The 26,719-nt window shown below is 32.1% G+C and overlaps 5 protein-coding genes across 5 annotated transcripts; 2 read left to right on the forward strand and 3 right to left on the reverse strand.

Moving 5' to 3' along the window:
• Positions 1-7,420: 7,420 nt before the first annotated feature.
• Positions 7,421-8,373, forward strand: LOC116020801 (protein RSI-1-like). The gene is made up of 3 exons (XM_031261340.1): positions 7,421-7,567; positions 7,674-7,698; positions 7,822-8,373. Exons 1-3 carry the CDS (start codon positions 7,481-7,483, stop codon positions 8,001-8,003), a joined length of 294 nt encoding a protein of 97 aa, XP_031117200.1. The 5' UTR covers positions 7,421-7,480; the 3' UTR covers positions 8,004-8,373.
• A 2,074-nt stretch (positions 8,374-10,447) lies between these two features.
• Positions 10,448-12,319, forward strand: LOC116021044 (GDSL esterase/lipase At5g37690-like). The gene is made up of 5 exons (XM_031261643.1): positions 10,448-10,688; positions 10,787-10,914; positions 11,047-11,286; positions 11,370-11,619; positions 11,882-12,319. Exons 1-5 carry the CDS (start codon positions 10,448-10,450, stop codon positions 12,139-12,141), a joined length of 1,119 nt encoding a protein of 372 aa, XP_031117503.1. The 3' UTR covers positions 12,142-12,319.
• A 108-nt stretch (positions 12,320-12,427) lies between these two features.
• Positions 12,428-15,374, reverse strand: LOC116020804 (protein TIFY 7-like). Its single transcript, XM_031261342.1, has 6 exons — positions 15,158-15,374; positions 14,861-15,074; positions 14,022-14,121; positions 13,035-13,212; positions 12,872-12,929; positions 12,428-12,790 (listed from the first exon to the last, which is right to left on the reverse strand). The coding sequence occupies exons 1-6, from the start codon at positions 15,234-15,236 to the stop codon at positions 12,730-12,732; spliced, it is 690 nt and encodes a 229-aa protein (XP_031117202.1). The 5' UTR covers positions 15,237-15,374; the 3' UTR covers positions 12,428-12,729.
• A 5,935-nt stretch (positions 15,375-21,309) lies between these two features.
• Positions 21,310-22,052, reverse strand: LOC116019280. Its single transcript, XM_031259430.1, has one exon. The coding sequence runs from the start codon at positions 21,924-21,926 to the stop codon at positions 21,534-21,536; it is 393 nt and encodes a 130-aa protein (XP_031115290.1). The 5' UTR covers positions 21,927-22,052; the 3' UTR covers positions 21,310-21,533.
• Positions 22,053-22,615: 563 nt separating this feature from the next.
• On the reverse strand, positions 22,616-25,055 carry LOC116018932 (nudix hydrolase 18, mitochondrial-like). The gene is made up of 5 exons (XM_031258983.1): positions 24,720-25,055; positions 23,875-23,989; positions 23,637-23,720; positions 23,264-23,392; positions 22,616-23,177 (listed from the first exon to the last, which is right to left on the reverse strand). Exons 1-5 carry the CDS (start codon positions 24,803-24,805, stop codon positions 22,962-22,964), a joined length of 630 nt encoding a protein of 209 aa, XP_031114843.1. The 5' UTR covers positions 24,806-25,055; the 3' UTR covers positions 22,616-22,961.
• Between the last annotated feature and the right edge of the window lie 1,664 nt (positions 25,056-26,719).

Below are 26,719 nucleotides of genomic sequence, written 5' to 3' on the forward strand. Positions count from 1 at the left end.
GAGCATGTGCACAAGTTACGTGTTAGCCAAATACTATCCATTTTCTCCCATTGTTTGTTGGCATTACTCTGGTGGTGGTGACGGTGGTAGAGAGACGGTGGTGGTGGACGCTGGTGGAGCGACGGTGGTGTTGCAATTAGGAGACGGCACAGAGCGATGAAGATTTGGGCGAGGAGGTGTTGCGATGGTGTCGATTCTGATATGCGATTAGAGCTCAGGAAATTATTTACTCATTTAGGGCTTTAATTTGTTATTTTTTTTATTTATGTTTATGTGGCGGCCAAATACACACTCCAAAGCTTATGTGGCAAGCCATGTAGGCGTTTACCGGCTCTGACCGGAGAGGTAACCGGGTAATGGGGTCAGACGACTCAAACTCATGGATTCATGTGTTTAATTGCACCTTTAAAAAGTTCGTGGACCTAATTAACTTTTCATGAAATGTTGAGGGGTCTATTTGTATTTTTTTCCAAAAAAAAAAAAAAAGAAAAAAAAGGTTCGAGTTCGAGACCTTTGCTCAAGTCAAACAATTTCTGACCTTCTGATGGGCCTCTTAACCAAATTTTTGCCTTAAAGTCAGACAAACAATACCTTCTGACGGGCCTCTTGGCCCAATATTCATTTAATATTGTATTCCTATTATTAACTTCTTATAAAAAAAACTTCTTATATATATTTAATGTGAAACGGTTATAAAATTATTATGAAAAAATGCTGTCGGTTGGGCATTAAATAAATTGGATAAAAGAAATGAAGTGATCGCCGTGGGCCGTGGGCCATATTCACGTGCTCTCCTTTGGAAAAAGTCTTCTTTAAAAAAAAATAGAAAAAGAAAAAAAAAAAAAAAAGCATTTGTTAGTTGTTACTATTCAATTTTCACAAGCTATTTGTTTTAGTATATAACAGTATAACACCGGTGACAAGTTGATTTGCCAAAAAAAAAAAATAACAAGCAGTTACAAGTTTTACAATTTTTGTTCTATTTATATGTTAAACGAAAATATTAATGATTTTAAATTACAGATTATAATTTTGTCATTATATACAAGTTCCGCACGTGCAATATAAAAGTGACAAATTTTAACAATTTATATTGGTGAGGAACCAAAATATTACTCTATAAAAGATTGAATGATTGATAATGTTTACATTAACATTTAAAAACTAAAATCATTAGTTCGTATAATAAATAGTCAAACAATACTATTTTCTCTTAAAACATAAATCCCTATAAAATTATTGAACAATTCAATCGCATGAATTTACCAAAAAATAAGAGCAACTAGAGTTGTCACAGATTACTTGTCACTTGAACTACCTCATTTAAATTATACAGCTATGCTCTGTAATACTAAACCCTCCAAAAAAAAAAAAAAAAAATTCTAGTTGGTGCGTCGGAGCCGCGAGAGTTGAATCTTTAATGCACAAAATTAATTTAAGGCATTACCTTTACGTTAACTCGTAATCATTTAACAGTCTACCCCCAATCATTGGATGTGTAGTGTGAGATTTTTTATTTTTTAGAAAAGAAAATCCTATTATTTTTGTAACATGCCAATGACCTTGTAGTCTAATGGCATAAAGTGATTCTTTTTTTTCAAATAGAAGGTCGTGGTATCAAGTCCTAGTAAGAGTGATAGTGACTATTTGTGCTTTAGTCAATTGATATGTGAACAAGTATTACATCGAAGTAGAATCATTACTACTTAAAAACAAAAATCTATTTAAATTATTACTCCATATTATTTTACATAAATTAGAAAATATATAAAAGTTAAGTAATGTAAAGCACCTTACGATTATCGTTTATGAAATCATACTATGCGGCGAAATGCTATACACGAGTTGTTAAATTTAACTTTAAATTTAAACTTTTTAATATTTAATTATATGGAGATCGGTGTAGTCATTTGTGAATGGTAAAAGTAAGGGTATAGTATGGTCCTAAAAGTTATAATAATGATAAGAGAGTTTAATAGAAATATGTGCATTGTGTAATCAATTGTAAGAAATTATTTTCAATTTTATCATTCTTTTTATCCCTCTAAGGCTCTAAGTTATGAATCTATCTATACTATATATAAAAACAATATCCTCCTCCAAAATTTCCCGCCCAAACATAGGGGCATTTTAGTACTATGATAATTATTATGATAGAATAATATTAATTATAATTGATTATAATTATTAAGATAGAATTTATAGAATTTATAATGATAGAATTAGATTAATTATAATTGGTTATTATGGTAATATTATAATCATGGTAATATGGCAAATTCCATTCACCTATTATTCCTGCAGATTTTGTAAGGAATATTTTGCCTTAAAGATGGAAAAAAAAATAAAGCAAGAATTCTATTGTTTGCAAAACGCTGTAGAGTCCTATTTATACACTTCATTTTTAGGGTTTCTGAGAGCCTTAAGAAGGGTACGTACGTAGAGGACGGTGAAACATAATGATGCCGGGGAGAAGGTGCTAAAATTGATCCAAAGAAGTGTTCAGATTTCACATTTAGATGCCATGAAGGAATGCCTGGGGAAGGATGTTGTGGACGGAGCAGTTGCTAAATTTTGATTATGGAGTTGAAGAGAAGGAGCATCGGTATGTACATTCTATTTGGACAACTTCTATTATTGAATTAATAATGAAATAATGATAATGTAGCAACTACGCATAATATATATATATANAAAGAAACTTGAGAACACTTTCTCAGAAGTGATGAAAACTTCCTCGAAACTTAAGGAAAAGGAGATTCCTTCACTTGGAAAGATCCCAACTCCAGCCATTTCCCTCAAATCTATCACTTCCCCTTCACTAACCAAAACTCCAGTCTCTCCTGGAGAATGTTCTTTAAAAACTTTTGCTTTACTCCAAGAATGCCTGGCTCAAATCGCCAACTCAGGCATTTCAACTCCTGGAATCTCAATTTCTTGGGATTTCAATTATAACCTTTATAAAACTTGTTCTTTACTTTTTCCAGATTGTCCAGAAAACCAACAATCTGATGATTTCGAATGCCTTTGTAAACTTGAGTTTGCCATTAGAAGAGCTAGACTTCTTATTCCTGGGTTTAAACCTTTTAAATTTCAGGATTATCCAGTCAACTTTTCTACACTTTTAAAACATGGATTGGTTAGGTCAGCCAATATTTCTCCACTCCATGAATTTTCTGGAATACTTCCAGAAATGCTGGCAGAAACTTTTGAAACTATTATCCCTGAATTTCCCAAAAAATTCAGATTGGATTTCACTTCCCTTTACCCAGACTTCAAGGAAAATAAACCTGCATATCATTTACTAGAAGTGAACTTCCATAAGGTGGATGATGAATACAAGGACTTCGAACAGGAACACCAACACCCCAAGGCCTTGAAACTTGAAGAAACAATGGAGATACAACTTGATCAGGCTAGGGCCAAGATACTTGCGGAAAACTTCAACTGGACAAAATTTAAATTTGCCAACAAGAACATACTTAGGGAAGATTCCCAAGGGAAAATCTACTGTGATCCAAGCATAGGANTAAATACTAATATTTAATATATAATAATAATGAAAATTGTAATATATGTCCTCCATAATATGCCAATTATTAATGCCACCCTTAAATTATTAGTAGTGTAAATATTGCCTCCCAATTTTCAAAACAGTACATAACTTTTAGTATATATGACTTGATATTCCTGTTAAAGAAAAATAATTAAATTGAACGATGCATTTTTCAAAAAAAAAAAAAAATACAATGGGATAGAGCAGGTAATAATAAGTACATTAAATGACATAATTTTATTTTTTGTAATGAAATGGAACAATAAATATAGAATATATTCATTCTTAAATGGTGTCTATTAAAAATAGCAATAAATAAAATAGGATAAGGAATGAAACTTAATTTTGAGGAAATATATTTAATATTTAATAATTTTATAAATTTTAATATTTAATAAATTTAGTATACAATAATAAAATAATTATTCTATTAATTATATTCTCTTATTATTAATTATTAATCTATCTATTTCTTTTCTATTAATAAAAATAAAAGCATACTCTTCAATTTTAATAGTATAGATAATTGGTAAGAAAATGTTATATAAAAATTAACTAATATCTATTCATTGGTAATATTGTTTCTAATTTCACAAATTATACCTAATTCTCATTGTGGACATAAATTATACTGTAATTCTCATGGTTATAACGTAAATTATAGTAATTTATACTGTAATTCTCATGGTTATAACGTAAATTATAGTAATATATACTTTCCAAATTCACGTTATTATGTAAATATAATATAAATATTACACACGCCTATCCAGTTGTACTAATTAATAATATTTTACCTAATTTAAAATACTACTATTTAATATATAATAATTTACATATACACTAATTGATATTCATGGCAAGAATTTTTTTCAAAAAAATATAATATTAACATATACGGTAATTGATATTCATGGTAAGTTGATCTTTTTTTTTTTTTTACTATTTACTGTATACGGTAAGAATATATTTACTAATATATTATAATAAATATTTATATATTACGTAATAATCATCCTCTATTTTGACCAACTTCCATATAGAGGGTACATATTTTGTTTACATTTTTTTTTATTTCCGTATATATAGTAGAAAACTGAAATGGAAATCAAGAGTATTTGGATGTTTATTATATTTTTAGCCATTATTCAATTTTATACGCTAGGGGATTACGAACTAATATAAGCAATTGATAATATAAGCAATTGATATATATATGCTAGGGGATCACGATCGTTACCCTAAGTTGATATATAAAAGTCAAATCCTCCTATTTTATTTTTCCGCCCAAACTTTTGTAGTCAATTAATTAAATATTTTATTGGTCAAATAATTAATAAAGCTTATTTAGTAAGAAAATGTAAAATGAAAATTTATTAATATCTATTAATTGGTAATATTGTTTCTATATTCACGTATCAATATCAATACTATTAATAAAAGTAAAATCCTCATATTCAACTTCCCCGCACAAACTAATATTATTAATTAATTGGTAAAAAAATTAATAAAGTTTAATTGGTAAAAAAAATTATTTGCCAAATTCTCAGAATAATTAAACCATTATAATTGTGAGAATAATGAAAATAAATTTTGCGTAATAAATAAAAAATTCTTTGAAAATTCTACGTAATTTTATAAGAAAAAATAATTTATTAATTATTATTTACAACAATAATAATAATAATAATTCAAATACTTATATATACTTCTATATTTGTGTTACTATTAATACTATTAATAAAAATAAAACCATCCTTTGTGAAATTCCCGCCCAAACAATAGTAAAGATAAAATGAAAAAGAAAACTGATTTTACTAATTGATTGAAAATATAAAAATATCGTAATGAAAAAATAAACGGAAATTAGGGAAATTGGAAAAGGAAAAGAATATTACAATTGACTAAAAATTATTTAAAATTTTTTTAAAAAAATTAATTACACTATATTTTTTGAAAATTTTAAATTATTTAAACTTTAAAAAATTTAATTACACATATAATAATTAGAATTAATTCATTCAAATATGGAGGATGAAGAAAAAACTAAATGCGATATGGTGAAAATGAATATACTTAAGGCATAAAACTATAATTGCACATATATTAATGTAATTGACTAATAATAATTGTCTAATAATTATTATGGTAATTAAACTAAACATTGGCCATTAAATTTATTTTTATAATAATTATAATTAAATTATTTCTCATTTTTCCCATATTTATTTTAGTAATAATATAATTACATAAGTCATATTAATATCGATCTTTTTAAGATAATTGTAAATAAACAAGTCATATATTATTATTCAATTAATTGAGTAATACTTTTGTAATAACTTTAAAATCAAATAAATATACACGTTCAATATTAGAATTTTTTTATAATTGCATATTTATTTTTATTATCTAAATATATAATAAAAAAAATTATCTGTGCATCGCACGGACAAATGGACAATTATTTGTTCTAATTCAAGCAAGGAAAACATCAAAAAACATAATCGATCCAACCAATTTCATCAATTGCGCTATATAATATTTGATTTTATAATATATATAATTGTATATCAATCTAAATATTTTTAAAATATTATAACAAATCCATTCCGTGCAACGCACGGACAAAAATACTAGTGTATTAAATAACATTATATTGTTGAATGCAATAACTTGTACATTATATTTAATTGCTTTTAAATTTACAAATTATATATAATTTTATACTCTGTATTTCTTTATTTTTGATGCATTGATTATTTTTATTATTTAATTGTGCATAATAATATATAGTCTGACTAGTATTTTGATAAATGGCTATGATAAATGTTACAACCACTTTATGATGACATATAAAGTAACTAATTTCATCAAAAGTTAATTATATTAAAACAATTTTGTTTGAGATAATAGATATTTGGTAAAATATTATAGGTCGGGTCCATCTTTTCACCTCTTTATTAACTTTTTCTTGTTTCATTGGTAATAAATTACTAGTTATATTTTTGTTATTAAAAAAAAAAACAAGATCACATGGAATACCAAGCAAGCATACCAAATCATGCATCAAAACAAAATTAATATAGATTGTTCAGATCAGATCCAATAACATAAATACTCAAAACGTACAAGCCATTAAAATACACTTAGGGTGTGTTTCTTTAGCAATGAGAGTCGGAATCGGTATGGGTATCAAATACTTGGTAAGGGTAATGGATTTTGGTCAAAGTATTTTGCATGTTTGGTAGTAGGGTAGGGTGGAATGAGAATGATTATTAATAGTTGAGGAAGAAATGAGGAAGAGAAATGAAACCTTTATTTCATTAAGGTATGGGACTATGGATTTTCCAATTAATGGGGTATTCCAAATCCGTAGTATTATAAAAACCTATCAACCAAACAATAACAATCACTTTGATATCCATACCTTATACCTAAATCCACCAACCAAACACACCCTTACATTAAAATTAAAACGGTTTAGCAAAAAAAAAAAAAAAAAGGCTTGAAGTAAAAACAATGTAGTGTTCGGTGTGCCCTTTAGTTCTTTCTTTTGACGTACCAAAAAAAAAAAAAGTAAGATGAAAATCAGTATGGAATATTACAGAAATGGGCATACTTTTTTAAGAAAAGCCAAAAAGATGAACTATAACATAGTAACATGCATGGGGATGGGGTTGGGCAACAAATTAAATTAGCACACAACAGACACGCCGCTTTTAGCGCATCAATCTATCGTGATGGCAATTAAGGACGCCGTTCCCTCCTTTTTTCACGGCCCTAAATCCGCACTTTTTTCCTCTTTATTTTCATATCCCCAACAACTCTTATATATACCCCGCCCCTTTCTCACTCTGGTCTTAGTATACTTCATTAAAGCTTCATAGTCAAATATATCCTTCCAGCTTCTAGAGGACGGAAATGGCGGCAGCACGACTCCACTCAACCACTTCATTTCTTCTCCTCTCACTCTTCTTAGTCTTGATTGCTTTCTCCAATGTCGCCCAAGTAATTATCAGATCAGATCACCTTTTATTATTTACTGGTTTGAGATTAATTAACTGATCTGAGTTAAGTATCGATATTAACGTACGTACATTGATTTTCTGAACAGGGATACAACAGGCTTCGGCCAAAAGGTGCGTACAAATTCGATCGATCTGTCTTTCTACAGTGTGTAGATTCATTATTATTGGATCTGATCGAAATTATAGCGTCTGAATTGAATGATTGAGTTTTTGTGGTGATGAACATATATACAGATTGTAAGCCGAGATGCACTTACCGTTGCTCGGCGACGTCGCATAAGAAGCCGTGCATGTTCTTCTGCCAGAAATGCTGCGCTACCTGCCTCTGCGTTCCTCCGGGGACTTACGGCAACAAGCAGACCTGTCCTTGCTACAATAACTGGAAGACTCAGGAAGGCCGTCCAAAATGCCCTTGATTTGAATCATCTATAATCTATTCCACCCCATTCTAGCTAATATACCCGGCCGCCGCAGCCGCCGCTTATACTATACCTATTATTATATGTCTAAGCTTCATCTGGATCGGATCGGATCGGATTATTGTTTGTTTCACTGTATCCGATCAATGTATGCTTGAATTCTGTTAACCCTGTTGATCTAGTAGTATTGTTCCATAGTGTCATGTTTTGTATGCTTGGCAGTTGTTGCCACATTGCACTCGAGCGACTTTCCATGATTTCGAATTTGCTTTTCCATAAAGTTCAGGGAAAAAGGCAAAAGTTATGGATGAATAGTTTTATTTGTTTGTTTTTCTAATAAAAACAAAAATATGAAGTTGCTTCATAATCTTGGATTGTCGTAATTGCGAACGGTGTATGTATAGTACAAGAAGCGATATTACTATAATCGACATGACGTAAAGTTAAGAATCGTGCAGTGGCATAATTTTGAAGACAAAATCTAAAAATAGATTGCGTGCGAGGCTATTTAAATGTATTCTTCTCTACTTTGTTTCTAACTTCAAATAGGACATGCCCAAAATAGTGAGTTATTGACCATAACCACCTTCGCTTGCTATATTGCTTCTCTTGGTAACGACAAAATCCTAAAAATAAATTTCCTTTGATTTATGAGGAAGTCCGTAACTACTACCCAAGAGTGCATATCGACTACCCGCTTTGTGATTTTAATTGGCAAATGATCATAAAAAAAAAAAACAATCTAAGTTGCTCAAATTGAAAAATAAAAAATAAAACATTTTCAATTTTACTTCATCTATTACATTTTATCCAAAAGCTCTTTCTTCTTTATTTATTTTCTTTATTAATTTATAATTATTTTGAAATTTGATTTTTTTTTTTGGTTTAATAGTACGTAGTTTCTAAATATATAAAATTTATATACTAATACTAAAATTAATAATATTAAATTAAGTTTCGTTAATCGAACCAGACACATAAAATAAAAAGAGAGTATCATATTACTAGTAGAGGGTAAAATTATATTAAAAAGAATTTTTAAGTACAATGTACAAATGTTTAATATATTTAACGGTATGCTTTATTTAAAGAAGTATAAAATAATAAAGGATTTGTACAATAAAAATATCGACCATGCTTTATTAAGACGAACTAAATTAAAACTCTATGTTCACAATTTCATAACTCTATAACACAATTTTTGAATCTATATAACAAAATTGTGAATATAAAGTTCAAAAATTGTGAATATTGAGTAATGTAATTTTGTATACTAAAATCTAAAATTGTGAATATAAAATTTTAAAATTGTGAACATGGTTAGATCCACCTTGCAAGGTGGTCCTGGATCCATAGCATAATTTACCACAATGTAAGTACATAGATCATGGTCCATCGTATAACAATCATTCTATCTATGGACTGTCTCTCCTTCACAAAAGAAATATAATTTGTTCTAGAATCGTCAAGGTCCATAAAGGGAAACTCTCAAAATCTGGAGAAGGCCTAATCTCCTTCTTCCCAGGCCAGATTTTAAAATGAAGGCCCAATCTCCCTTCAGCCCTTCAGTACTTGCCATTCTTATACCATGCACTAGTATTTGCCGTGCATTGTAGATTATGGTGTATGTGTATGTGTTTTATATTGTGAGTTTTTTTTTTTTTTTTAAATCTTTGTGTTATGAATTTTGTACCTTAAGAATATAAATTATGTACTTGAAGCCAAAGACCTTGTGGTCAAGTGGCATCCGGTGTACATTCCTATATGGAAGGGAGTGGGTGGGTTCGAGCCTCAATAGAGTCATCTATTGACTATTGGCTCTTTGTGCTTCGCTAAAGTAGCAAAAACAAATTAGTAATTGTGTATTGTGTTATGAAATTCTGTGTTTTACGAATATGAATTATGTACCTCGTCGTTTTCACCCTTAGCCTTTGAAACTTTTAATTTATAGTGTGCTAATTAAGTTGACTTAGCTAGGCATAATGTGCTTCCCACATATTCATAGGTTAATAAGTCATCAAATATTCCTTGTCTATTCACATTACAAAAACAGCATTTTCTCTTTGTTTTTAGTAGTCAGTCAAACATAGTACGTACTATGAATTAAAGCTTGGAGTAATTTCCCTTAAGAGAGTTACTGAAGGGCAGTTGGCCAACTGAAAGAAAGACCAATCCATAGTCACAACTGCCAGAAACATTACATTCATTGCATGCACAAGAAGTATCCACTGAAACCTCACAAAATCTCAACAATGGCTAAAATCTTCACCCACCTACTATGTTTAAACTTGGAGAAAAGGGCTATGACTATGAAACTTAGCTTGAAACAGATGCAAGAAGTGAAGAAGATCACCATTACAAGCAAGCTCTGATCTGCTGATTATTTATCTATAAATTCCTCACCCTTAAGGCCTTAACATAACAATCCAAAGACAGTAAAAATGGCAATTCTAAGATCAGTAGTTGTAGCAGTTTTAAGCGTTGCAGTGCTGCTAATTTCGCCGTCTTCTGCAGCATCATCAGCTGTGACATATGTGTTCGGGGACTCGCTGACAGAAGTGGGAAACAACAACTTTCTGCAATCCCTCGCAAAATCAAACTTCCCTTTCTATGGAATTGACTATAAGGGAGGAGTGGCTACTGGGAGATTCACCAATGGAAGGACTATTGGTGACATAATATGTAATAATGCTTAAATTAAATTATATTCCAATTTCTTTCTTTCTTTCTTTCTTCCCCATCTGCAGTACTAATTAATGTGCTTTTTTGGTTTTTAATAGCTGAAAAGCTTGGGATTCCATCGCCCCCGCCATACTTATCGTTGGGGCCGAACGACGAGGCACATTTGAAGGGAGTGAACTATGCATCTGGTGGAGCTGGGATACTCAATGATACTGGACTTTATTTTGTAATTAATCTGTCTCAGTCTTATGAATTGAAGCATGTGTTCCATCTCAACTAAAAGTATAAGCTGATAGTTGGATTGCACATTTATGTTTATATATTATATGCTCAACATTATGCTATATATATATAACAGATTCAGAGATTGACATTCGACGATCAGATAAAGTACTTCGAGAAAACTAAGGAAGTGATCAAGGCAAAACTGGGAAATGAGTCTGCAGAAAAGCATTGCAATGAAGCACTTTACTTCATAGGACTTGGCAGCAACGACTATGTAAACAACTTCTTGCAGCCGTTTCTAGCAGACGGGCAGCAATACAGTCACGACGAGTTTGTGGAGCTTTTGATGACAACCTTAGACCAACAGCTCACTGTATGTGAGACTTTATGTTATATTTGTTCTTAGTCTAACCAAAGTTTGTTAATTTGTTGATTTTTGTTGTTGTAATGCAACAGAGGCTTCATGAACTTGGAGCGAGGAAAATAATATTCCATGGTTTGGGGCCGCTGGGGTGCATTCCATCCCAGAGGGTGAAATCAAAGAACAGAGAGTGTTTGAAGCAAGTGAATCTGTGGGTTCAGCACTTCAACTCCAGAGTTGAAGGTCTTTTGGGCGATCTGAATAAGCGTCTCCCACATGCACAAATGATGTTTGCAGACACTTATAAAGACGTGTTGGATCTAATCGAGAACCCCTCCACCTATGGTAAACCATATATATAGTTAGGATTATATATGCAGCACATTAATATTCAATCAAATTAAAAATTGATCTTTTTTAGTCACTATGGAAACTCGTAGTCACTGTGCACAAGGCCTGTTGTCTATAGCTAAGTAACTCAGACCAGAAAGGTTAGTTGGTTGTCCATAGCAGACCAGCACAACTAAAAAAGCTTTTCACCACAGGTTGAATTTATAATCTCGGGATTATTAAAATTTGATCTTTGATATTATTTTGTTGTTTGAAGGGTTTAAGATATCGAATACGTCGTGTTGCAATGTGGACACGAGTGTGGGAGGGCTATGTCTGCCGAACTCAAGGCTGTGCAAGAATAGAACAGAATATGTGTTCTGGGATGCGTTTCATCCTTCAGATGCTGCAAACGCCGTGCTGGCGGCCAAGATATTTGCCTCCCTTCACAGTGGTGACGCCAATGCTCCTTCCCCGGCCGCAGCTCCGGCGCCGGCGCCTTCTGCTCGCCACCGTCGACTGCTTAAGGTTACATGACCGGTGGGTGGAATAAGTGTTCAGGAATATAATAATGTAAACTCAAAGAAACAAGGGAGGTGTGATTTTTGCATTTAATTTGTTAAAGGAAGGAAACTTAGATGGATTTATCTGTTTTTCTTCTCGATACATACGATGATGTTTACCTGATTATGAATGTGATTTCTATTGACCTAAACTTCATTAAGTCAAAGATTGCACAAATTTTCAAGAAAGTTTGGACTTTTTTGATTAATCTTGATTAACAAACACCCTCTTAGGGTGATAATATTGTTGGATAAAAATATACTTAAAAAGTACGAGTAGCCGTGGTACTTTATGTAATAATCAATTCAAAGATCTTCAGTTCTCGTAATCTAGTCTACAATAACATACAAATTATTGGTTTATCAACTAAACAAAATTATTTGAATTACTAGGAGTATATGAATAGAAAATATATATATATAATGAATAAATTATAAAATAATATATATTGGTACAATAGCTCTCCTTTCGATTTTCCGATCCGCTAGCTTTTCAAATCAAACCTGATGTAGAACTTGTTTCTTCTTGTTCTTCACCAACCAATCAAATTAAATTTCAATATCACAAAGAGAGATCAGCTACTACTTTTCCATCTTCAAGGTATGTCTTCTTGTGGATCAATCTACATTATATTTTAAAGAGGATGAGATGATGAACAGAATGCAGATAGGTAAAATAAATAATAATAATAATAATAATATACCTATGTTTGCGCTTCTCCAGAAATCTTGCCAAAGTTGCTTTGCGAGCCATAGCTATTGCTGCATATATATTATATAAATTTTAAATATTATTTTTGGAATGAAAAAACAAAAAAAAATTATAAAAGTAGAAGTAATATATATATATAGAGTTATGTATAGTACCTCCTGGAGCAAAGCTTTGATAGAAACTCCCTGAAGACGACGATGGCGGTGTGGTGGTTTCATCTGTGGCATAAACACAACTTGGATTTTGATGATTCCATCTCTTTCCTTCAATTTCTTCACTTCCACCTCCTATAACCTCATTCGTGCCGCCTGCCATGCCCAGAACTAACTCTACCTATATATTTTTCAACATTATTCATCTCATAGTTTCAGACAAAAAAAAAACAAAAAACAAAAAATTGTAAAATTTTTAATTTTTTTTATTCTTATATATTGTTGTAATCAAATTTTGTTACGTATGTATGGCAAAGTTTAAGGTGGGTTTAGTTTCTCAAAGTTTTTCTTTTTTTCTTTTTCTGGAAAATAGAAAACGGATACAAATGTATTTTTAGTACTGTTTTTTACGCTATACTCGTGTTGTTAGAAATGACAATAAGTATATGTACTTTTCTATTTGACCATTTTCAAATTAAACTTGAATCAAATTAAAACATTTAAAAGTAGTACTCGAAATCACTTTGAAATCTATTTTAATGCACGCACATGCTTGTACATACATAATCAAGTATTGGGCAAGAGAGTTTCACAACTACCCAAACTCGTTTCAAACTCGACTATCAACTATCCAAATCCATTATATTATTAGGGCTTAGGTAGCCAATTATTTTACCCATTGTCATCAATATACATTATTCATCTTCCGAATTTAAAACTCAAAGTAGCACTAAATATTTTTGAAATTCGTAGTTTCGTACTGATGCGGTATAATACAACTCGATATTATTGTCACCTTAAATGAGTGTTATTTGTTCAATATAATTAAAAAAAAATTACCAGTAAATTTCAAATAACTCTATATTTTTCATTTGAAAACTAATTAGAAAAATGAGAAAACTGTTTAAAAAAAAAAAAAAACAGAAAAATGTACTAAACATGCACTAACTTGAGTATTTGAGAGTTGAGAGAAAGGATAGGATTTTGGACCTTTTCCGGCGATATGTCGTGAAAAGCAGAAACACTACCGGAATAAAAAATGGTCATCGTTGAAAGGGCAACCTCATGACTTGGGATTTCACACCTTTTCCTATATGTACATATATATATATATATATGAATTAATAAATATATTCTAATCAAATTATATTACATATATATATCCTCAGATCCTTCCATTCCATTGGGATAGCATGCATTTTAAGAAAATAACAATAATATATTGGTTGTGTTTCATAATTACGTACACATATTCATTCATAACAAATAAATTGATTTAACATGCATTATCATTTTATTTTTAATATTATATTTATCATTAGTAAAACATGCATGCTTAAACTTAGTTGATTTTTAAGGAATGTCCACAATTATGTTTTTCTTTTTTCTTTTTTCTTTTTCCTGTAGGGTTACTATCAACATGTGATACAATACTTAGAACATCATACATTATTGTATCTAATATTTAAAAAATAAAAAAAATTAATGAAACTTTTTAATACTCCATCTGTTCCATTTTATCTGTCCTACTTACCATTTATTCATCAAACCCACTCTTTTTTCTTTGTTTATTTTCTTTAGTATTTCTTACTTATTTTTAAATTTGTTTTTTTTTTGGGTTTAATCGTACCTTTAGTGTAGTTTCTAAATATATAAATTTTGTATACTAATAATATTATGAAAATCTGGATTAAAAATAACTTCAGTCAAGCATCGTTAACCGAATCAGACACATAAAATGAGACGGAGTATAATATATAAATTGTTTTATGAATATAAAATTAAATATTATAAAGTAGAGAAGAAGTGATGAGATTATTAATACGTACCATGAAGAAGTTGGAAGAAGGGGAAGTGTTTTCAAGTCATTGGCCGCCGGAGTTCCGTCTGAAGCGGTGGTCGGAGACGCTCCTCTGAACGGCTGTAAGTCCCAAAACACGAGATTCTTCGCCGCCGGAACTGAGTATGTGGACGGTGGTGCTAAAGGAGGAGGAAGCACACATGGAAATGGACCAAATGGCTGCCATTTCTGCTTAGCGGCAACTGTGACAAAGAAACAGTAAAAATTTATTCACAAAGAAGAAGAAGAAGAAGAACGTATAATATATATATAAATATATATATACCTGAAGGAATTTGGGGGTGAAATTCCTTGTTGAGGTCAATCAATTTCTTGCACTTTTTAGAACGGTGTTTCTTCTCCATCACGATCTGGATGAATCGATGGACGTATATATATATTTGTTTCAGAAGATTAGAGGAATTGAAAGAAACTACGAATGAGATTTAAGATGAGAGCTCCTCCATCAACGCAGAATTTATTTCTGAAAACACTAGACAAGATAAAGCGCCGGCAACTATTATTAGAAACAGAAATTTTAAAATTAAAATAACCCTCGTGCAAAGACACGTTTGCTCACACGTGATTCAATTTCAAAAATATAGTTTGTAGTAAAACATTAATAACTGAAGTTATAATATCGTGTATTTTATAAAATTATAATTTGCAAACTATATTCAAAATTAATAGTGCATGCTGGCCTTTCCAAGCTTGTCCCGAAAATATTAACCTTTTGACTGAATAAAAAGTTTTTGAAAGTATATTTAATGTACTGATTATTTGTGTGTGGATCATATAACATTTCTTTAGGTGAGAACGTGAGAACAAGTATGAGTGCACACAATTTACTCTCAAGCATGCCCGGATAGCGGTGAAGACTCTGAAGTAGATTTTGTGCATTTAAGTAGTAGATTTAGTGCACCTATGCCTGTTTCCCTCGTTTTCACATAAGAAAATGTTTTCCTAAGCTAGGTACCAATTCACTCTGGTATCTTTTGTACTAACTACAATTATATAGCTATATCATACTTTTTTCTATTCAGTACAATTATGCATTATATGTTTGATTATAACGAGTGTTATGGGACACAATTAAAATAAAACATATAATTTTATCTAATACAAAAGGCCATGATACTATTTAACACGGTAAAAATTTGCATGTTTTATGAAAAATATATGATGTTGTATAAAGTATGGTTGGTTGGTTGGCAGATTGACAGGTATGCAGAGAGATGATGGATGGGGACCAAACGTTTAGGATAATCCAAAGCAAATATAATTGCAGGCCAGGAGACTTAAAATTGTAAGATCTAAAACCCCACCACTGTGAAATGGTACAAAAGGGTAGTCGATAACCAGCACAACGATTTGAGCCCCATATATATTATCAATTTATAAAATGAAAGATGATGCTTTATTTGGTAATGGGACCACCAATCCAACTCCAATCATTGCCACCCAACCAAATTCTTTTTTAAAAAATATTTTAGATTAGGCAATCATGTTCAATGTGTTAAAATTAAATGTTAGTGATTAAATATGACATTATTATGATAATTGAGTGATCAAAAGTTAAATTAAGATACCTAATGCGATGGGGTCCAACTTGAAGAAATAGACAATTGTTGCCATTCCATATCACATTGTACCTATAAGCAACAGCAACCCCTCTTCGCAATATTACTTATGGAATTGCGCAATATTACTTATGGATCTGGTTGTAAGATGGCTTGGTTTTGGTTTGAATTGAACCAGAACTTGAGAGAGAGAGAGAGAGAGAGAAGCCTAGTTTTTAAGGAGGAAAAAAAAAAAGTTCAAACCGGCGGTTCAAATTTGAACCGAAACCTTCTTAAAGGATTTTGGTTTCTGTTTATCATTTTTCAGAATCGAACCACGGTCATGTCTAACTGGTTGATGGTAAGTTCACGGAATGCAAATAAATGACTGAAAATGGGAACTATAAGACTAATTTAATATGACAATTTTGAAAAGTTGTGACTAAATTTATATTCCATAGTAGATAGATGTTGCTTAAACAGATGATGCATGTTGGATACACAACATTAGTTTTACGTATTATGGTGATTGTGATCATTATAAAATAAATAAATATAAGGTACAGTGCTTATATAATGTGTCAAAAGTAGTCGATTCATGAAGAAAAAAATACATATTTTACAGAATTTCTATAAAGTAAATGGTCCCATAAATGGATTTGATATTTTACTTCCCAAAAACGCATGTTGCTCAATGGCTCATACTTAATTTAGAAACTGAATATATGTATATATGGACATATGGTGTCTGGGGCCACCACGTGGGCAAAGTAAATGTGTCGGCCACAGGGAAAGAAACGTCTCATCTGTTTAATTAATATCTTTGCTTTCTCAATTAATATTCTATAAAAACATCATCACATGTTTGCACTCTGGAGTCTGGATCCGTTCATAATAATAAAATAATATTTTAATTTGATAATTCCAATTTTTCTTTTTCTTTTCTTTTTTTTTTTTTTTTTTTTTTGTGAAAGGGAGGGATCCATAGGTCCCGATGATTAATGACGCCTACTAGTTGCCACACACTAGGCATCACATAGATCTTTTATCTCGTCAGGAAGATGGATCAACAACATAATACCCCTGGACGACTATTGTCCTAAGTTCGCATGGAAGTCGACACACTGATTGTCTTCTCAATACACATGAACAATCTTGATGACTTTGAAATGATCCATGACCCAGGTGCAACAATTTGATAATTCTATATACTTTGATGTGTGAAATTCAAAAATTTCTTTTTCAATCTATACCATTAAAGATTTTGTTGGGGTGGTCTGAAAAATTATAACGATCATGTAATATGAACCATAGAAATATTTCTTTTTTAAAAGATATTTTAAATATACTAAAAGTCTATTTTATGGTAGTATATCTAAAAATAGTTATGAAATACATAAAAATGAATTTTTTAATAATAAACATTCAATATAACAAAAATAAACATTTAGTATACTAATAATGAGTGTTAACAAGCGTGTCATCAAAGCCCAACTTGCTTGAAATTTTGGTTCATCTAACAACTTGCAAGAGACAAGGCATTAAACACAAAGTGACAAGCACCCATTGAGGAATCCAGGAAAATTGTATTATTAGGTTAAGAATTGAAGAAGATACAATAATAACTAGTTTTAATGTAGGCTGCCACTGCACCATATTAATGTCGGTCCATGTCATAGAACAAACATTTTCTACACAAGTAATGACACATTAAAGGAGTCTAACTAATAATGCAAAAAAAGAAGACAACCATCATAGGTGAACTCTATTAGGAACTAGAATTCAATTCACTAAGGCAAGGAGTAATCAACATTTAGATCCCTCAATTATTTTTTAATTGTCGATGTAATTACTAGTTTTCAATTTCAACTAATTTGGTCATCGAATTGTTTAAAGTTTGTCAATTGAATCCTTTCAGTGACCAAATTAATAAAATTTTAAAAATGTATATGAAAACCACCATTTTGATCCTTAAAGGATTTAATTGACTAAATTTTAAACAATTTAAAAATCAAATTAGTTGAAATTGAAAACTAAAGACTTCATTGAAAGTTGAGAAGCAGTTGAAAGACCAAAATGGTGATTAACTCTAAGAAAAGAACATGTGTGCCCAAAATACACTTTTTTTTTCTTCTTTTTTTTTTTAATGAACCATAGACAAAACTCAAAAACAAAATGCTAAAGAAAGCGAAACAAAGTTTAGTGCAAAATCATATATATAGTTCCAAGAACTAACTAACAACTGACAAAAAAAACTAACTGACAAAATAAAATACACGTTCTGGCAATTTCAGTATTTCAATCATAGCTTACTAATGTATATAAAAGATCACACCATTGTCTACACATTTCTATCCACCTGAACCAGTGAAATTAAAAACCATTTTTCTTTCATCATCGTATTCATCAATTCATGGATTCCATGCCCAATATATATCTACCACCAGTCCACCACCTACCTACTATATCATCAACTATATCTACTACGGAGTAATTATCTTAACATAACCATGAGTAGTAATAATACGATCTATATATTCACCACTATTAGTAATATGATATATATATTCACCATACCACTATAACTACATATACTATTTTATGTTTTTACTCAACTCATGTTATTAGAAATGATAATAAGTATGTTTGCGCATTGTCAAATTTGAATCATAATGCATTAAGAAATACCCAAACATAAATGAATATTACCGGTACCAATTCAAAACCTATTTAACACCACTCCTATAGCACTCGAAATCACCACGAAGCCTACTTAATGCATTGCATGCTCGTATACACAAAATCAAGTATTGGGCACGAGTATTTCATAACTACTCACTCATTTTAAACTCAAATATAAACTATCCGTCTAGTACATGGAGGATTCATCAATTTTTTGCGAGTAGTGGTTCAGGAAATCTTGGGGTGACTACGGGTGCGAAAAAATAAAAATTAAAAAAATCTGGCTTGAAACTATTGTGTTGAATTAATTCATGAAAGTCAAGAAAAGAAGCCATATAAATATGTTACATCTTGAGGCTATAGACTACAATGATTCTTCATATGAAGTTTCATTGTGATTTATAATGTGTTTGTTTGTTTATTACTTTAATCTTGAATTGTTATGTGTTTGTTTGCTTTAGACTTATATTATGCTTGATGTTTTTTGATGTGTTTCCTTGAGACTTTTAGCTAATGAAACTTTAATATTAGATTTTGGTGAATTTTATGAATAATGCTTACAGCTTATTAATATATTTTGTATAAAAATTGAGGCTTATGTCTCGGCTCAACATTACAAAACGCCTCAAATCACGCCTTCGCCTTTTAAAACCTTGGAATCCAGGATGGCAGGATAATTCTTAGGTTAAGAAGAAGATACATCTATAACAAGTAGTTTTAATGTAGGCTGCACAATCCATATTAGTGTCGGCCCATGTCACGGAACAAACATTTTCTATACTAGTAATGACACATTAAAGGAGTTATAATGTAGGCTGCACGATCCACAATAGTGTAACGACACATTTAAGGAATCTAACTAATGCAAGAAAAAGAGGCCCAGATACCTTATAGCTTGTAGAAAAGGAAGAAAACCATCTCATGTAACTGGTTTGCATACTCATAGAAACAGACATTTCAGACTATTGTTCTACCTGTTTGATCAATGAATGCATACAATTCATGCAAGATGTAAGAATCAACAAAGCAGATAAGAAAAACTCAAGAGTCTCGACAAAAGTAGTTTACCATCAAGTCACAAATGTGTGATTATCAAACATTCTAAACCCAAAGACAAAAAAGAACAGACAGATCATTGAACACTCACATAAAACATTCGATGATGAGATGCATAGGTGAACTCTTGGAACTAGAATTCAATTCATCAAGGCAAATAAGAAAAGAGCATGTCTGCATGTGTGCCCAAAATACAGATTTTCTTTTATAAACCGTAGCAAAAACTCAAGAACGGTTAGACCCTGTTTGGTAACATAGTAAGCTTATCAGCCAATTTAGGCTTATTTGACCACTATTAGATGTTTGACTTGGTTAAAAAATCAATATAAGTGTTTGATTAATTAGCTTTTTGTAACAGCTTATTGCTCCAAAACACTAAAATTCAAAAAGCCTTTCAGTTTTTTGAGAAAATCATTTTGCATGTAATCAGCTATCAACTGAAAGCTAATTTACTAAACATTTTTCTACAATCAGCTAATGCTATCAACTAGTCAAACCTACTAACCCAATCAACCCCTCAATGTTAAAGAAAGGGAAACAAAGTTTATTGCGAAATCATATAGTTCCAAGAACCAACTAGGACAACTGACAAAATCAAATACACATCATAACTTACTAATGTATATAAAAGATCACACCATTGTTGTCGGCAGCATTTCTATACATCTGAATCAGTGACACCATTTAATTTATCATCATATTCATCAAATCATGGATTCCATGCTCAAGAGACTCCTATTTGAACATGATTAAACAAATGCTACACTTCCAACTGTTACTACAAAGTATCCTAGACAAAGCAAGTGGCAGCTTGTTGACAGCTTCAGAATGAGCAAAATGCATGCCGATTCTAGTTCATTATAGCAAATAAGGTTAACAACTGGATTTACCCAATTCACAGTTTCTCAATTCTCACTGCATGTATCGTTCAAGCTTAACAACCAACTTAACATATGCCGACTGAGAACCACAGAAAAAACATCATTCTGTTTTTAATTTTTCCTGCCACAAAAATCTTCAATCTAAAGGTAAGCTTAGCAAATTGAAAGCTATGCTTACACTTAGCAAATAGCAATCATTCCCAATTTAGCATTTAGCAGCACTCAACAATGTCATCAGAAACAATCCATAGGAAAAACATAAGGCCAAAAACAAAATATTAGCATAGAAAACTAACCTCGTTAAACTATCATATAACATAATTGCAATTAACAAAATAAAAGCGTTCAAAACTGGACAAGCAGCAAAGGAAAGTAAGCCAAGTCAGTAAACTTATCATATTCCATATAGCAAACAGGAACCAAAAAGGAGCCAATCCGATCTGAAAATTGACCGATCCAACCATCAGATCTATCAATCAATCAATCAGTCCTGGTTCCTCAACTTCTCGATGCGATTGTTAAGCTGTTCGACGCGGACGACGAGGCTGGTGACAGAGTATAGGAGCCAGTAGAATATGAGGGCGGAGGCGATGAGGAGGGCGTTGCGCTGGGACTTCATGATAGATTTCTGGTGGCGGAGGTGCTCCGATGGGGAACAGGAATCGGATTCACAGGTTGGCCGGTTCTCGTACTTCCAGTATATGTCCATTAACAGGAAGAGGCAAAAGGGGACGATCGACATGAAAGGCTTGAGCAGGTTCCGAGTTACGGTGATAAGCCCCTTGCGTAGCGCATCGAGGCCCGGGATGGTAAGCAGGAGCAACATCACAGCCTCTGCTCCGGCGGCGTAGCCTAGCACCACCCACTCCAACGCCATTGATAAATCTCCGATTTGATTTGATGTAAAATCGCGCTTTCTCAGTAAATTTGAAGACGAAAGAGGTATCTGAGAGTCAGATGTATATTATGTAGGGATTTCAGATTTGACGAAGAACGTTGTATAACACTTTTAGCTTCCCTTTTCTTTGTCCCCATTTTTATTTTATTTTTCTCTAAACATAAATATTACTTCCTAGTAGGCAATTCATCATTCATTTATGAAAATATAAGTGTAGTTGTAGGTTTTGGATATGTTGAAACCCTAGAAATATTTGGGATTAGCCCAATACTTGTATAAAACTGATCTTTATATACACAAAACAAATAGAGTACCTTGTAAGGAATCAGGAATATTTCAAAAAAAAAAAAAAAACACCGATTTTTGTATACTTTTATACACATGGGACAATCTTAATTAAATTATTCAAACGGTTTACTTGATGATAGTAATGCTACAAGTTTTTTTTTTTTTGAAACCAAGAAAGCTTAATCAAACTTGTAGCATTACTTTTTTTTTTTTTTTTTGAAAACTATTAATCAAGTCAAACAAGTTTTTTGAATTGGTTAACTATGGGCAACATAGATTGTTTTACCCCTAGTGATCATTTGCTGACTAGAGTTACAAGATAAGATTTAAGCGGTTGATGTGAACTGCTATATGCAATGCAACATTCAATGTAGTATGGATAGAGAGCAAAGGTGTTTAATTAATTAGTTCATGGCATGGCAGTTGTACTTAAAAAGAAATTGTTTCCAATTCCAAAACACATTAGCAGCTCTAAGCTCTAAGTTGCAGTAATAGGCTCCAATTATCAGAGAATGAAAGAAAAACTAGGTTGGTTTACCCCTACTCTCTACAAACTCCCATTTTCTTCAAGTTGGACTCCTTTTGAGCTGCAATGCTGCTGCAATTACCTAACCTTCATACCTTTAAACATTTTGCCATTTAAATACACATTACTTTACCTCAATCATCTTCCTAGCTTAGATACACAAATGAAACTTCTACCCTTCTCTCATCACTCCAAGAAGACTATGCTTCTTCTGCAGAACTCGGTGGCGGCGGAGGAGGTAGTATTTGTCCCCCGCACCTCAACCGCATAAGCATCCCTTGGCTACGCTCCACGCCTGAAAATATGCCCGCTTTGCTCTGCCTGCTGCTTTGCCTTGTTAGCCGGCTCGCTAGTGATTCCAACGCCTCCATCATCCATCCTTGCTCGCACACTTCCCTTGCTTCACTGATACTTATCTGCAATTTCATTTATTCATCAATTATTGGTTGTACAAGTAGAGGTTATCTGGTTATGTGTACACTTTACACCAAGTTATGCGTACCCAGTGTCTTTGACGAATTTTCTTCTCGGGCCAACAATCGAGTTGCTCTTTGACCAGCATGGGAAACATGTGCCCTTCACAGGCATTGCCACTTCTCTTGCTCCCAAAGCTCCATGTTCCCAGTTTACACTGCAATCGAATTCCCCGAGCAACAAGGTTTATACTTTTTCAACACAAACACAAAGAACCGGCTAGAGAGAGTAAGCCGGGGAATACAAAGGTTATGGAAAAAGCCATTCTTCTTGGGCAGATACAATCTCATATAAGGTTAAACGATAACCTAACGTTTTAATCTGATTTATAAAGTTGGGTTGAAAGCGAAGAAGCACAAAGAGATCATGGAATATACAAGGAAAAGGGCCGGGAGACTAACCTCAATATCACCAAGCACCCCAGCTTCCTCGATAGTCTCTCGCAGTGCTGCAGCTTCAATTGTTTCATCTGCTTCCCAGCCTCCCTGGCATAACACACCCAGATTTTTAAGTAAACCAAGAAATTCCCCACATTGTTGCACAATATTCAGCGTTTTTGTTTTATACGAACCCAAAACTAAAGCCTAAAGAGCATTAAGCACAACCAAGCATCGAGTTTACATTACTGATTATAATTACCTTGGGAAACAACATCCCTTTGCCTTTTCTCTGTGGACTAATAACAAGAACTTCAAAGGCATCCTCGTTCAACGGGGACGTATCAATCCTATCCTTGTATCTGTAAGGGATACATCTGCACAATAATAAATAGAAGCTTAAAACCCCACAATATGATTTAGGCTAAAACTACAATAGAATACTCTAAAACAATCAGGTAGAAAGGCTTATCTCCCAACCAAAATTACAATCAAGAAGATGAATATATCAAATCTCTACCTTTTGATTTTTTTTTTTAACCTCTCAAGTTTCTAATTTGAATTGCAATTATTTCTAAAAGTACTCCCAAGTCAACGGTGCAGCTAAAAATAAGTAAATGATGCTGCTAAAATCACTACTGTGAGGCGTACCACATGACAGCGATGCCCTATCTAATACCAATCTTTCATCTGGTTGTGTTAACGTCCACGCAATTTCTCCAATTATGAATCCAAGAAACTATCCCAATTTACTTATCTTTAAACTACGCCATGGAAAGTTAAGGTGATAATAAGTACACAAAGGCTTAAGAAGAGTAATCAATCAGAAATCTTCTAAACCAAAACATTATGAGGACCAAAATGAGCAGAAATACTCTCAACTATGGCGTTAATCTGGAACTGGGAAGTTAAAATTAGACCCCAATGTTGAATCACCATACTTTAACAAGTCAACCCTTCTTACGCGAGAAATAAAAACGGATAAAATAAAGCAGAAAATCTGTACATGCTTGTTTACATTCATAATCACCCAAACAGCATAATTACAAACCAACAAATTTCCAGTTACTTGTTTTGTTTATGGGGAACGAAGAGAAGAAATAATACCCGACGACTTGACGGCGACCGTTGTCGTAACGCTGCAAATGCCGGCCGGTACGAGAAACCAAAGCGACCATGTTTTCCAATTCCATGTGACTCTGTCTCACAAACTGCGAAAATTAAATAAATACAAAAAGAAGAGGAATTTACAGAAAGAAGGAAAAAAATAGGGGAATGTGAACTGCGAAAAACCCTCTCAAAAACCAAAGGAGAAAGCGAAAAATTGGAGGGGAAAGAAAGAAACGGCCTTTGGGTTCTCTGCTTTCTTCTTATCAGAATGGAAGATACCGTTAATGGCATCTGTAGAAGGCAATTTTCAATTTTGTAACCGACGTTAATGAAGGTGCCTTACCACGTGCGTTACAGTCTTTTATACTTTTACTCCGCTACATTTTTATTCAGTGATGTCAAGTGATTTATGTCGGTCCGAATGATAATAAACGTATATAAGTTTGTAACGTATACAATTTTAATTTCAATATATTAAAAAGTACATTTTAGATATACACAAATGATTCAGGATTAAGTTTTTTTTTAGTGATGGCGACTCAAACTGAATAATGTTATTATACTAATCATTTAGATTTTAGATAATATAAACTCATAATCTAATTACACTTGGATCTTGTAAGTATTATTGCCAAGGTCTTCTATTCCACTTTGGTTTCTTCTTTCTTGTCTATGTCGACCTCGTCATTTCGCACATGTACGCTATTCTATTCTACAATCGTTAGAATAATTCTAGATTCTAAATTCTAGATAAAGAATTACAAATTTAATTTCATCCCACAATTTTATTTTAAAGAATATGTGGTGTAACATAATTTAAAAATATTATACCTGGTTAATTGAATATCAAAACTAAAATGGTATACATACGGAGTATTTGTAAACAATGTAAAGAAAAGGTGAAAATCATGTCTCAAATGTGCGTACTGTATCTGTATGTAGCAAAATTTTTCATGAACAGGACTTCTTTTAATAGATTATTTATTATTTAATTGTGACCATCTCTTGCTAGGAACTAAAATAATTGTGTGGGGGCAGGACTAAGTGATTGGAGCAACTATAATTGCGCTTAATTTTCTTCTATTTTTTAAAAAGAGATTTTTTAATTTTTTTTTTCTCTCTTTTATGTTTTTTAAATGTACAAATAAATGCATGAGTTATTTAGTTTTCTAATAGCATTAATTAGACCATGAATAGGGGTTTGAAGTTACGCTACCTACCAAAGATTATGAGATGATAATGCATTTTTTTTTTTGAGAATTGATAATGCATTATTAAGTGGACTACAAGTGTTGTAAATGTTATACTTTTATTTAGGTTATTGTTGGTTTAATTATTGGCAGAAATAGTCTAAGAAGTCCTTATATCTTAAATTAGGTGTTTGTATTACTTGGTTGTGGTATTACTTAGCTAGAATAAAAGGTTTTGTGAGTATCAATTGCAACAGGAAACTTAAGGTACGGATGTTGTGACAAAGACACCGTTAAGACTCAAATACGAAGGAATTAGGAATTCGTTGAAGACCTTCATGTGTTCTAAATTAGAATATTCTAAAAGGTCTTCTAATAATAGAATTCTGATAGCTAAGTGGTTACATGATTAACATCCTATTTAGTCTAGAATTTAGGAGAGAAAAAGTGGAGTGAACAGTCATCATAAACATGTCTCCAACATTTTTTCTCGCTCTAAGTTAAACGAAGATCATAAGTCTCATATGAAACTTTGAGTCTAAATTTGCAAAAGACTTGTGGTGATTCTTGTCTTGATTCAAGAAGTATTTGGGTGTTGCAGCGACTTACATGGAGGGACATGACATTTCGTGGCGACATTGTTGGAGGGGGCCCTGAGTTGACGGTGGAGTTGATTGACGTCCAAATCTGATGGATTCTTGGTACTATTTTTACCTCACCATTTTGTAATTTGTACTTGGATAAGTGATAGTGGCCGGCTCGGGCCTTTGCCGTTTGCATATGTAGAAGTGGTTACTCCGAACTGCA

Source organism: Ipomoea triloba, chromosome 5 (assembly GCF_003576645.1).
Source record: "Ipomoea triloba cultivar NCNSP0323 chromosome 5, ASM357664v1".
In the NCBI taxonomy this organism is placed as follows: Eukaryota; Viridiplantae; Streptophyta; class Magnoliopsida; order Solanales; family Convolvulaceae; genus Ipomoea; species Ipomoea triloba.